Genomic DNA, 14,510 nt, shown 5'->3' with positions numbered 1-14,510 from the left:
AAAATTCATTAAAGACAAAAATAAGTAAAATAAATAAATAAATCCCAAAACAACACTTATTTAAATTATTTTAAACAATCATTTAGTACAGCAATTTATGTAATTATCTTTTAGATAGTGTGAAGGCTTAGATTTCGAGTCAATTGAGCTATTGTGGTTATTTTGTTATAATTTAACTTATTAACTCATTAACATTATACATACACAAAAAAAAAAAAATTACAAGTGAAAAATTGTGTCATTTTTATACAATTCGCACTTGTACCGAAGACATATGTCACATGTATTGTGTTAATTTTTATTATTTTTTATTTACCTATGTTGTGTTTAGTTAAAAAATTTGTAAAGAGATTTGAAAAAAGAAAAGAAAAGTAAAGTAAAATATGAATAAAATATACTTATATTTCTCTTAATTACACATATTTTTTTCCTTTATCTTTTCAAATTCATTTTTAAATCATTCAATCAAATACAATGATAATATTTCAATAAACAAATAAAAAAATGGTGCAGGCCATCTATACGTCCGTGTTAAAAAACAAATAAATAATAAATGAAAGCATTTTAGAATTCGTAAAAACACTTTTTTTTTTTAAAAAAAAATTTTCTTAATGCAATTCGTCATAGCGTGGCTTTTAACTTAATTTTTTTTTTGGAAAAAAGGGAGCTCCAAACGAGGAGGTTTTTTTAAAAAATATTCTGAAAAAAAAATTTAATTTAGAAAATTGGCCTACTTTTTAAACTATTTAAGAAACTAACTTATTTTTTAAAATCATATTTTTAAATTGTGATTTTGAAATTGAAATTACGTTTTCAACATATAATTTCACCTTGGAATCACAGGTTGAAAATACCATTTATGATGACATAGTGAAATTGTATGTTCAACATGCAATTTCAATTGAAATCACATTTTTAACATGTGATTTCAAGGCGAAATTACATGTTGAAAACGTAATTTCAATTTCAAAATCTTATTTTCAAAATGCGATTTCAAAAACAGGTTAGTTTTCCAAACAGTTTAAAAAATGAGTCAATTCTCTAAATTGTTTTTTTTAAAGAATATTTATAAAAAAAAGAGCAAATTACACAAATAGTCCATATAGTTTGGGGCTTGTATCACTTTGGTCCCTGATTTTTCAATTGTGGCACATTTGATTATAAATTTTGAATCTTGTTCCAAATAAGGACAATTGAAGATATCATTAGATTTTTCAAGAGTAAAATTGTCAATTTAATAAAATATAAACTAATTTGACAACAATAAATGTCAAACAAATATTTTTGAATTTTTAAAAATTATTTCTACCTACTAAAAATAAAATTATGTAAAATTGATAAATCTTTTAGACATTTATTTATTTTTTTTACCAAATTAATTTTTATTATATGTTTATGTATAAAATTAATTTAAAAAAATTAATAATGTAATTTTTATTAATTTTACATAATTTTATCATTGGTGGATAAAAATAATTTTTAAAAAATTAAAAATAATTTTTTGACATTTATTTTTGTCAAATTAGTTTATATTTTATCAAATTGACGATTTTACCCTTGAAAAATCTAATAATTTTCTCAATTGTCCTTATTTGAAACAAGATTCAAAATTCATGGTCAAATGTGTCACAATTGAAAAGTCAGGGATCAAAGTGACACAAGTCCCAAACTATAAGGACTATTAATGCAATTAATCCAAAAAAAAAAAACTCTCCAAACGAGCCCTAGCAGAGTTACGCAATTTTGATACATAGCCCGAAATTTTCAAGCTCGAATTTGGCCCGAATCCAAAACGATTTTTTTTTTCCCTTCTTTCTTTCTCGTTTTTTTGAAGATGAAGATGAAGCAGAAGAAAAAGAAAGAAGAAAAAAAGAGAAGAGAGAGCAGCCAACAACATTCATCGACACATTATCATCAACAACAACAACATCTTCATCAACAACCAACAAATTTTTTTTTGCCCCCTTCATCTTCAGATCAGATCCACTAAAAAAAAAATCAACAACATCTTCATCATCGTCAACAACAATAACATCTTCATGAACATCATCATTATCAACACATCATCATCAGCCAAAAAAAGAAAAAAAAAAGATTCAGATCCGATTTAGATTCAAATCCGATCACTGCCATCATCGTCTTCTTCTCTTCCTCCTCATTCTCTCTATCTTTTCTTCTTCTTCTTCTCTCTTCCTCTTCTCTTCTCTCATTTCTCTCTCTCGCCTTTGTTTGTGTTCAAAAGCAAGAAAAGAAAGGGAAAAAAAAAAAAAAAACCCAAAACAACATCATTTTAGATTTCGAGCCAACTCGTACAAAACTATTTTTGGGCTACCAAATATTATTGGAGTTACGATTAACACCGCCTTGTAAATATTCGAGATTTCAGTCCCTCTTTTTGGGTGAAAATGTTAATTTTACAAATCACAGGGAGTGAGGTTGCAATTTATTATTATTATTTTTTCTGGGTGCGTAGAACAAGTGTCCCATACTTTTTGTGAGAGAGAGTCCGATGGAATCAATCTTTTGTTCATCGTTCCATAGTTGAGATCATTATTGCATCAATGGAAGACACGAGCTTTAGGAATTTGGGAAGACTTTAATCATCATATTCTTCATCTTCAATGCCCAAATACATATAAACATTCACGTCTAAATCTGTTTTCAAAGGTAATATAAGATTATATCACAGTATTGATGATTTCATTATTTATTCTTTTTAATTGATATGTTAATAGTCCTTAGATTAATTTTTTAATTTTTTTTCGGATTATGTAGATGAATACCCATCTTATATATTTGCGTGTATGTATTTCTTTTGGGTGAATTTGAAGAAATCAGTTTGCATTTGAATTGATTTGTTTTTTATAATTGTCTTAATTAATTAATTTTTCTTCATTTGTAATTTTACTGATGAAAACCCATCTTCTGCAATGCATTTATAACTTGATTTCACTCTCTTATGCATATTTATCTATATGGGGAGAGCATTTGTCACCTGAAATGGGCTTTCTTAAAATTCTAAGGTTCTTTTTATCTTATTTTATTTTATTTTATGCATATTTATATGATACATATATATACAGCTGCTTATTATAAATCTAGATTGTATTGTATCTAATAAGGGTAACATAGGATGTTTGGTGCTGCATAACTGTATTTTCCAGATTCAACTTTGCATCAAGAAAATTGCTCATAATTATACAAGAATTGAAACCAATATTAGTGTTCTCGGGTTTGAGGTTTCCGAGGGGCGAGTTTTTTTTTTTACTGTTTAATTGCCCCACAACACACTCATATTACTCTTGTTATTAATGCTTTATGTATATATATTATTCTTTTTTTAAGTACATATGAAAACCCAAGGTTGTCATTTATCGAACAATATCTAACTTTCATTTTTTTCTTCTTCTTATGATTGAGCGAATTGTATTGTCTTGTCTTAAATATATAGGAGAGAAGGCCTTGATTTTCTCAGACTGTCATTTCTTGGCATATTTATTATTGCCCTTTCTCTTATAAAAGAGGGAAGGCGATCAGCACACAGAAAGCATGGTCAACTCCAAGGAGCCCAAAAGAAGAGTAGCATTTGTGCTGATTGATGGGTTGGGTGATGTGTCACTGCCGAGGTTGGGTTATAAGACCCCTCTACAAGTAGCCAAAGTACCCCATTTGGATGCCATTGCTTCTGCTGGGGTTAATGGTCTTATGGACCCTGTTGAAGTAGGCCTGGGATGCGGAAGTGACACGGCACACCTTTCTTTATTAGGTTATGACCCAAGAGTGTATTATCGAGGTAGGGGTGCGTTTGAATCAATGGGAGCTGGATTGGCGATGTCACCTGGTGATATTGCTTTCAAAGTATGTTTTACATTTTGTCCTTGTTATAATTATTTACTCCTTAGTTTGTATGACTTTTTTTTTTTCTTCTTATCATTATTGGGTTTTGCATCATAGAGAATAATTCTCTTAACGTTATTATGATCCTTGCTAAGGATTTTCAACAAAGAGGCATGTAGGGATTTTAAATTTTAACGTTATTTTGCATTTATGGCTAAAACACGATATTTGTACTTTAAAGCTCTGTTATGTGATGGTTCTGTAATTTTTGCAATTATGCTGTTTTAATTTGTATGTTGCAGCATCATTAGGAGTTAGATTTGGCTACAACATCTATAGAACATTGAGAAGATCATGACTTCAAGAGTTATTTTAAAATAATAAAATAAAAAAAATAGAAGACAAGAGAGAAGATGATAGCCTTGAGACAAATTCTTGATGGAAGAAAATATTAGATTTGGTTGCTTCTATTATTACCCTTGTATTTGTAGATGACAATATGCAACTTTCAATTGCTGAATGTGAAAAAATAGTGTTATGAAACTATAGTCTGCACAAGCACACTGAAGAAGTCAAGCAAGTAAAAAAAAGTATGGCCACCAAGAAAAATAAGATTACAGCACCTCTAAACGATTGAAACCTTAAACCTACAAAGCTTGACCCATCTCTTCCACCTATCTGAGCCGTGCAGTTACCCTGAGATGGGTTTAGTCCTCTCCTTTATAACATTCAGTTGATAGGAATGGGCATAGATTTATGTTTCTTCTAACCCCAGTTGATCTCCTAGCTTATCATAGAATCATAGACCTCACTAAGAGGCCACAAGCCAGGCGGTTTGTTTGTTTGTAGACATGAGCATATGCGTGCTTGTGTGAGTCAGGATATCCCCAGACTTTCTACTCTTTCATATTGATCTTACATTAATTCACCACAATGCTATAGGGCTTTCCCCTCTCTTCCTCATCATGGAATGCAGACACAAAAAGCTTTGTGAATTGTTTATTATAATTAGTATATGCCCTTCATATATAATTATGTTGGCGAATATGTTAGAAATATACATAACAAGAAGTAGTCATTGGTGTTGCTGATGAATTGAATGGAATCAATGTGTTGTGCTTGTACTTACATCAAATAGGATAATATATTTTGATGTAATTTCTTGTGATGGCTTCACAATTTGAATTAATTCTGTGCAGCAAAGGCTCCTCTGTATATGTTGATGTTATATTTTATTTCTATTTGATCCAAGAAGTTTTTATATTAATCTGTTTCCATCTTTCTGGAATTTATTGGTCATTGTTGGTTGTTCCTCATGACAACCCATTATTGTCTTCAATTTCCAGTCAAATTTTGCAACACTAGATGAGAAAACTGGAACCGTCATCAGTAGGAGGGCTGATCGCCATTTTGAAGAAGAAGGACCTATCCTCTGTGCAGCATTGGATGGAATGAAGCTACCATCATTTCCTCAGTATGAAGTTAGAGTCAGGTGCCAGATGCTTTACAAGAAAATTCCTTAACTCCCTTTTGTACATCGCATGAAAAAGTTCTTTAGGACCTTAGATAATCATTTTCTTCGTCCCCAGCATCTTGAATGATAGATAAGACTGAGATTGACTCATATCTGATGAAGAGTTTTTTTTAACTCCAGCTTAAAGTTTGAGTGACTTCATACATTAAATCTCAACTAAAGTATTAGTGATTTGATCCTTGGCTTGAAGTTATTTATGGATTCTAATTTCATAAATAAGAAAATAAATAAATAAATAACATAAAAAAACATATCTTACAGGTATGCTACAGAACACAGGTGCGGAGTGGTCGTGAAAGGACCAAACTTAAGTGGAAATATATCAGGAACAGACCCATTAAAGGACAATCGTTTACTTTTACAAGCTGAAGGTTTAGATGATACTGACGAGGCAAGGCACACAGCTGCAGTTGTTAATGAATTATCAAAGGAGATGTCACGAATTTTGACTTCTCATCCGTTGAATGCTCAACGGGCTGCAGAAGGAAAGAACATTGCTAATGTTGTCCTTTTGCGAGGTTGTGGCATTCGAATTGAGGTCTGTTGTCTTAATTATCAAATCCCCCCCCCCCCTTCTTTTCTCTCTCACACACACAGACACTCACTTGAAGGGACACACAGACACTCACTTGAAGGGGTGCTGCTGATTGGTACATATTTACAATTATCTGACTAGTTATAATACTTTGACTGTTATTATCAGGAAGCAATAATGGTTGTTTAGTAGTCATTTTTTTTCTTTGACAATTTTGTTTTTTTATCCAAATTCCAAAATATGCATAATAAAAAGGGAAATGAAAATAAGAAAAAGATTGTAAAGAAAGAAGAGAAGCATCAAACCGTGAAAGTACGCTGAACATCTGATTTTCACAGTTTTTGCCTTTGTCCATTCAAATGCTGGGTTTTCATTTTTTGTCTGGAACATTCTCAGATACCTTTATGTATGGTGATCATCCTTGTGTCTGATTTGATTTATTATGACACAAAAAAGCAAATATCACTGTAGGATTCCAAATGAAATGAAATCCCCAACCTACAAGCTTGAGATGTTCAATGAAGAGTTAGCATTAGCAGTTACAAGTCAGAATGAATGCCTTTGCAGCATGCATGTGTGCAAGTTTTGTTTATTTATTTCAATTTGTAGAATTGAGCTACCTACATCTGAATATATACATATATATATGAAATTATGTGTTAGGTTCCTCCATTCGCAAAGAAACATGGGCTGTTGCCATGCATGGTAGCTCCTACTAAAATTATAGCTGGCCTGGGCTTATCACTTGGAATTGATATCCTGGAAGCGACAGGAGCGACCGGAGACTATCGAACACTATTGACTTCCAAAGCAACTGCAATAGCTAAGGCACTCTCAGCTCCTCTGCAGTCTTGCCCCAATGTTTTTGTACCAGGGCAGGATGAGCACAAACCAGGACAACCAGATGGCTATGATTTTGGGTTCCTTCACATTAAGGTGCTGACTTAACTGAGATCCTGTTACTCTTTATTTTGTTTTTGTTTTTTGTTGTTATTGCAAATACCACAAAAGGGAAACTCTGCTTTTGAGGCTGAAATCAAATTATGACATATTAACCATTGTTTGTCAAGCATATATTTGTGAATGCATGTGTTGCCACAAAATGAAGCTATTTGTCAGACTCAGGTCAAATATTGTCATGGAGAATTAAATAATTCTGGCCATGGGTGGTGCCACATATAACATGAAGCCATTTGTTTGTCAAGCATATAATTTTTTATACTTGACTTACCACAAAATGAAGCCATTTATCATGGACTCAGATTAAATATTGTCATGGAAGAATTGAATAATTCTGGACCATCTTAGACTCTCTCAGTTGGAATTTTCAGTGGCATATGCAGCAAAATTGAACACCATATAATTGGCAAAGAGAACTAGTAAAATTTGATGGTTTTTTAATTAATTGATTGTATGAATTATTTAGATAGATCCCACTTTGTTTTTTGTTTCCCACCATATTGGTAATTTTAAATTGATTGATTATTGGTTTTGCAGGCAATAGATGATGCAGGTCATGATAAAGCTAGCATTTTCAAAGTTAAAGGGTTGGAGGCTGTTGATCGAGCCATTGGACAGTTGGCCAGGCTTCTTTGGCAGGCCGAATCAACTGGAAATTTTCAATTTTTCCTGTGTGTCACCGGAGATCACTCTACTCCAGTTGAATATGGTGACCACAGCTTTGAACCTGTTCCATTTACGTTGTGTCGATTAAAGGACTTTGTGGGTGCAATGGGTGGGGAGTCCATCGTTATGGAAACTTCCCTTGATCCGTTTCCTCTTCCGACAATCAAGGCTGATGAAAATCTAGCAGATGATGCGGCGTTGGCATTGGAGGAAGCAAAAAGAACTGGACAGCTTCAAGCTTTCTGTGGTGATTCAGTTTGTGAGTTTGATGAGGTAGCAGCAGCAAGAGGTTGTCTTGGGCGTTTTCCTGGAGGTGAGATGATGGGAATTATAAAGACATTTCTTAAACTCAAACTATGATTTGCTGACTTCAGGCTTAGGAGGTTGACGGTGATTCCAAGTCTATGTGGGAGGATTCCCAATAAGGTTTATTTAGACCAAAATATAACGAGATTGGACGATTTGGATCATCCAATTTCGATGCTGCTTCGGACATTTTCATAGAACTAGCTGATCAGCTGGTGTTGTAATTTTTTTTGGCAAATATGTTTCACTCTGGTTCAATTCTATGCTTCTGGCTGCATTGGTAGAGTAGGAGCTAATTGAAAGAACTTGATACTCAGGAAGAGTCTTGCTTGTCCTTTAAATGTGTAAAGGGCCAAAGGTGTAGTTTTATTTCTACGAGTTGTTTTGTCTTTTTGTTTTAATTAATTTTGCATTTTCTGAAATAAGTTAACCTAGTTACTTATAAATTTCTCAGTGCTTAATATAATTTTTTTTTACTTATTTGGAATTGCTCCAGTGGAATCACATACTTTAATTATATCAATAATTGTATTCTACTAATGCAAGCTCAAGGCCTCCATACTGCTTTATAAATGGTCCTCAATTTCCCTGCGTATACATGACATAGATATAAATATATCGTGTATGTAAATGTAATAAATGTTCTTTCCACATTTTCCTTTCCCTCTAGAACCCCTGCCCAAATTCTAAATCCAAACACTGCCTGAAAGGCCCAGCCTTGGTACCTTTGCTCTGTGGAAGGTAGGGACATTTTAGAGCCGAATAATGCTATATGTACCAATTAGTATACTAATAGATGATGTAATATAGTTTTAAAAATTTTGAGTATAATAATATAATACTAATTGATATACTAATATGTACATTAACTTGATGCACGTTTTAGAGCTACAAATCACAGCCAACAGCTTCAATACATTTTAAAGTGCCTAAAAGAAAGTGAAAGATAAGGAGTTACTTTTCTATCTGTCTCTTTTCTTAATTACTTTATATATTTCTCTCATTTGTTATATTTTTATTATATATCCTTTTTCACTTGAAATGGACTGATCAAATGTGTTTTTTTGCAATTTGTTTTTGGCTGCTTTTTTTTATTATTTTTAATTGTATTGTTATATGATAATCTTAACAAAAATATTGAAGACCTCTAAATGGCTTCACCTTGTGATTTGATGTTTTGACTTGTGATGTTACATTTTTTATTTTTTTTATGTATGATCATATCACTAGAGTTGGCATTAAAACTCCAATTTTGATGCCGTCTATCATCACTCTAATCTTAAAGCATGGGAGTTGTATACTTTTGTCACTAACTTGCTCTTTATTGACATTATCTATTTTTGTATGCATGCATTCATCATATCAAATGTCAATTATTGAAGCAACAATGATTCATCACACTAATTTGAGAACATTAATTGACCACCAATGAGGTAAAAATAAAAAAAATAAAAAAAAACACATAAGAGCAAAACATCCCATTGTATAAGACCTACATTACTTTAAAGCTATTAATGCTCTTTTTTTTTTTAATGGCCTCACTCATTTTTCATATCGAAGACACCCCCACCCTTTTATCTTCACTCATAAGAAAGCAATCAGATCAACTTCCATAATTTTCAATTGTTTTCGTCACATGATTAACTTTTTAGTCACTTAGAGAGAGAGAGAGAGTGAGAGAGTGAGAGAGAGAGAGAGAGAGAGAGATGTATGTGACAAGGCCTTTATCGCTCTACCGGAATTCTCCTAGTGCTGGTTCGGTACAGCCACCAGATGCTTCATATTCAGGTTATCTAGTTTTTACAGACGAAGAAGCAGAAGCGCAAGAAACATGTTGTTGGGGTGTATGCAAGAACAAGAGAATTACAAATCTACCATTTCCTCAAGACAAGATTTTAAAGGTTGTTCACTCATCTGAACACGAAGAGCCGTCTGTTACAGAGGTCTGGTTCATCCCAGTTCTTGATCAACCGCTCTCATCCAACCGCTATTACGTCATCAAAGCCAGAGGCAAGTATAAAGGGTATGCTATACCTATCTCTCTTATATCTTTAAATTCATATAAATTCCTAAACAACCACCAAAATCGAGTTATGAAAGTCGGTTCAACTGACCTTGAAGTTTGATGCAAATTTGATTATTTGGATATTTGTAATGTTGCAACCACTGTAGCAATTTTTGCAGGCTAGTTTGCACGTGTTCAAGAGAGGACGACGTTGTTGGATGCTGTTTTAGAGATGTCATAAGAGACGTAAAGCCAATACCTTTCGATCATAGGGACATATACCAACAAGTTGAGATTCATCGCTATTTGAAAAGTAGTTTCTACGCAAAGTCAGTATCTGGTGACGGTTTTCCTCCAAAATTCCTAAGAAGAAAGGGATGGGAAGTTTACGCCTCCACTTCATCAATGAAAATTCAAGTAAGAGAAACTGAAGGCCTCAACACCTCTCTCCCAATTCACCTCCCCAGATTCAATTTCCCAGTATATTACAAGTGCTCCCCTTCAGTTGTGATAGCGAAATGGTATTGCCCATTTGTGTTTGTAAAGGAGGAAGCTACTACAGTAGAATACCAAGTTAGAAGATCTTTGTTGTATGAGATGACACTTGAGCAATGGTGGGAAGAGATATATTTGTGCGAAAACGAAAGCAATGAAGCCAATGTTGTCGTGATTGTGAATGTGAACGCTACTGTGAAGAGTGAAGCTGTTCTAGCATATGGGATTGAAGCTGTGAAAGATGAGAGACATGTTGATGATATTGATGGGTTTGTTTGGTTTAGAGTAATTGAAGACCAGGTTTGGAGAAGAGTGGTGGGTATGGGTGTGGGTTTGAGTTCAGCAATTGTTGAGAAGATGAGATGGGTGGAAGAGAGAAGAGGGTGGGTTGATGGAGGAGAGAGAGGTGTGATAGTGGAGAGGGAAGAAGAGGTCAGAGGTGCGTGGAAGAGATTTAGTTGTTATGTGTTGGTGGAGAGTTTTGTTCTGAAGAGAAGAATGGATGGACTTGTTTTGCTAAGTTGCAAGTTTAGGCACACCCACATGACCCAATGCAAATGGGAGTGAGGTTTTCTATTTTATCAATTTGGGTTAATTTTACTTTTTATCTTTTAAACTATCTTTATTTTTCGATTTCATTCTTGAACTTCTAAAAAGTTCATAATTTTGGTTTAATATGATTAAAAAAGTCACAAAATCAAGTGGGATTAGCCTAGTCACGGGGTAGAATTTAATCTACATCTACACTTTGTAGTGATAAAACAAAACAATGCACATCATATTGTTAGGAAAAATATGTGATCTTCCATAAGTAAATCAATCAATGGGAATAAAAATTAATGCGGAAAAATTAAATCAGAAGCAACACAAGAATTTTTACGTGGTTCCCTCAATATGAGGTACGTTCACGGGATCGAAATTCGATTCCACTATCAACCAAATAGTTCCAAACGATTACAAACGAGACTCGAATAGTCTCACAAAACCACCCTTAGGTGAATTCCAAATAATCACAAATAAATAAGAGGAAAAACCTTACCAAATAGATGAACAAAAATCTTCAGAATTAGAGTTGAAGAAGATCCAAAATAATAGCCCAAATTAGCTTCACCAAAGCACTCAAACAAAGATGCACCCAAAATTTGCTGCTGCTGTACTTTTTCTCTTGGGAAAAAACAATACCAATAATATATTGAATCTAGGGTTTTTTATCAAACCTTAGTTGTTTCCAAATTAGATTAGGTCTCCTCAAATATAATATATAAAAATATATTATACTAAACCAAGCCAAATTAAAACTCTTTTAGTAAATCAATTGGGTCCTACACTCCAATAAGGAGGTATACCCAACAATTCTCCCCCTACCGACTTAGGTGGAGAAATCAACCATACCCGCCAAAGTTCGACACTTTAAATGTTTATCCATCGACAAAGTCTTTGTCAACATATCCGAAATATTGTCATCTGTGTGAACCTTTTCGAGTTGCAACAATTTCGAATCTAACACATCATGAATCCAATGGTATCTCACATCAATGTGTTTCGATCTCGAATGAAAAGCAAAATTTTTACTCAAATGAATAGCACTTTGACTATCACAATAAAGCACATACTTTTCTTGCTTTAAACCCAACTCTTGCAAAAATTTCTTCAACCATAACTCTTCTTTGCAAGCTTCTGTAATAGCAATAAATTCAGCTTTGGTGGTTGAGAGAGCAACACATTTTTGTAATTTAGATTGCCATGCCACAGCTCCCCCTGCAAAAGTCATCAAATATCCCGAAGTAGATTTCCTAGAATCAATATCACCGGCCATGTCAGAATCTGTGAACCCATCAAGCATCGGCTTACCATCCCCAAAACACAAACACACCTTCGAAGTCCCTCGAAGATATCTTAAAATCCATTTTACCGCTGCCCAATGTTCTTTACCCGGATTAGAGAGAAACCGACTCACCACACCAATGGCGTAAGCAATATTCGGCCTTGTACAAACCATAGCGTACATCAAAGAACTAACTGCTGAAGCATAAGGAACTTTCAACATCTCTTCTTTGTCTTTCTCACTTGTAGGACATTGATTCGAACTAAGTTTGAAGTGACCCGCAAGTGGACAACCAACCGGCTTTACTTTATCCATGTTGAACCTCTCAAGAACTTTCTCAATGTAGCTTTCTTGAGATAACCAAATCAGCCCCTCTTTGCGATCACGAACAATTTTCATACCAAGTATTTGCTTTGCCGGCCCCAAATCTTTCATAGTAAAAGACTTGCTCAACTCCAATTTCAACCTGTTTATCATGGTAGAATCTTGACCAACAATTAACATGTCATCAACATAAAGCAAAAGAATAATAAATTTACCATCCGAAAATTTTTTCACAAACACACAATGGTCCGAAGTGGTTTTAGAAAAACCATTATTCATCATGAAAGAGTCAAATTTTTTGTACCATTACCGCGGGACTTGCTTGAGGCCATACAAACTTTTCTTCAATTTGCAAACAAATTTTTCTTTCCCTTTCTCTACAAAACCTTCCGGTTGCTCCATGTAAATTTCTTCTTTAAGGTCACCATGAAGAAATGCGGTCTTCACATCAAGTTGCTCAACTTCAAGGTTCATACTTGCAGCCATGCCAAGTACAACCCGAATAGAAGACATCTTTACAACCGGCGAGAAAATTTCATCAAAATCAATATCTTTCTTTTGCCCAAAGCCTTTCACAACAAGACGTGCCTTGTACCTCAGATTCTTGCGATCATTCTTCAATTTGAAAACCCACTTATTTTTCAAAATTTTCTTCCCCTTAGGCAACTGCACTAAATCATAAGTGTGATTTTCATGCAAGGAATTCAATTCCTCTTCCATTGCCTTTTTCCAATCATCTTTCTTTGCATGCTCAATTGCTTCTTGGTAGCTCTCCGGCTCCCCTTGATTAGAAATCAACACAAATTCATTGGGAGGATACTTTCTTGAAGGCTGTCGGTCCCTTATAGATTTTCTTAACTCAAGTTGTGGTGGCGATTCTTGAGTTGGATGCTCTTCCTCAATTTCTGACTCAACTTCATTAGGATTAGCATCATCCTCTACATCTTCAATAGGTGGCTGCATATCTCCCCCATTTTCATCATCAACTGAAGATGAAGGAGATGGATCTATGTCAATGAGATCACTAGTTTTTGGCTCCGGTTGATCACCTTTGCCAAAGTCTTCAATTGTTTGATCTTCAAGAAACACAACATCACGGCTTCGAATGACTTTCTTGTCGACTGGATCCCACGATCTATACCCGAATTCATCACGCCCATAGCCAAGAAAAATACATTGTCTTGACTTACTATCAAGCTTGGACCTCTCATCTTTTGGAATGTGAACAAAAGCTCGGCAACCAAATACTTTCAAGTGCTCATAAGACACATCTTTGCCGGTCCAAACTCTTTCTAGAACATCACCATTCAATGGATAGAAAGGAGACAAATTGATCACGTCAACCGCTGTCTTCAATGCCTCACCCCAAAAGGATCTTGGCAATTTAACTTGTGAAAGCAAACACCTTGTTCTTTCCACAATGGTGCGGTTCATCCTCTCGGCAACTCCATTTTGTTGAGGAGTCTTCTTAACTGTCTTTTGATGCCGAATACCTTGGCTACGACAATACTCATCAAATGGCCCAATGTATTCATCACCATTGTCTGATCGGATGCACTTCAATTTCTGCCCTGTTTCTCTTTCAACCATGGCTTGAAAATGCTTAAATACTTCTAGAACTTGATCTTTAGTCTTTAGTAGAAAACCCCAAACTTTCCTTGAATAATCATCAATGAAAGTAACAAAATAAAGTGCACCACCATGTGTTCTAACTTTTAAAGGACTACAAACATCTGAATGAATCAACTCCAAAACATTTTCTTTTCTAGAAGCAACATTTTTATGAAAAGAAACTCTATGTTGTTTACCCGCCAAACAATGAACACAAGTTTTGAGATGTGTACCTTTCAAACCGGGTAGAAGGTCTTTCTTGAACAAAACTTGCAGCCCCTTTTCACTCATGTGGCCAAGCCGCTTGTGCCACAATTCGGTAGAAGTATCATCTTCAAGTGCATTGACAACACCTTTACAAATTTTTCCTTGCATCGAATAAAGTGTATGAGTCTTCTTGCACTTAGCCACC

At 34.3% G+C, this 14,510-nt stretch overlaps 2 protein-coding genes across 2 annotated transcripts; both read left to right on the top strand.

The window, feature by feature from the left end:
• Window positions 1–2,397: 2,397 nt before the first annotated feature.
• On the top strand, window positions 2,398–8,318 carry LOC114307830 (uncharacterized). Its single transcript, XM_028253256.2, has 6 exons — window positions 2,398–2,667; window positions 3,452–3,858; window positions 5,184–5,329; window positions 5,633–5,909; window positions 6,570–6,842; window positions 7,404–8,318. The coding sequence occupies exons 2-6, from the start codon at window positions 3,550–3,552 to the stop codon at window positions 7,890–7,892; spliced, it is 1,494 nt and encodes a 497-aa protein (XP_028109057.2). The 5' UTR covers window positions 2,398–2,667; window positions 3,452–3,549; the 3' UTR covers window positions 7,893–8,318.
• Window positions 8,319–9,402: 1,084 nt separating this feature from the next.
• On the top strand, window positions 9,403–11,039 carry LOC114307829 (DUF1262 family protein (DUF1262)). The gene is made up of 2 exons (XM_028253254.2): window positions 9,403–9,861; window positions 10,023–11,039. Exons 1-2 carry the CDS (start codon window positions 9,545–9,547, stop codon window positions 10,903–10,905), a joined length of 1,200 nt encoding a protein of 399 aa, XP_028109055.2. The 5' UTR covers window positions 9,403–9,544; the 3' UTR covers window positions 10,906–11,039.
• The last annotated feature ends 3,471 nt before the right edge of the window (window positions 11,040–14,510 follow it).

Source organism: Camellia sinensis, chromosome 1 (genome assembly GCF_055761805.1).
Source record: "Camellia sinensis isolate YWXY chromosome 1, ASM5576180v1, whole genome shotgun sequence".
Lineage (NCBI taxonomy): Eukaryota > Viridiplantae > Streptophyta > Magnoliopsida > Ericales > Theaceae > Camellia > Camellia sinensis.
The sequence above is the reverse complement of the archived record's forward strand: the minus strand, read 5'-3'. Positions and strand labels throughout refer to the sequence as shown.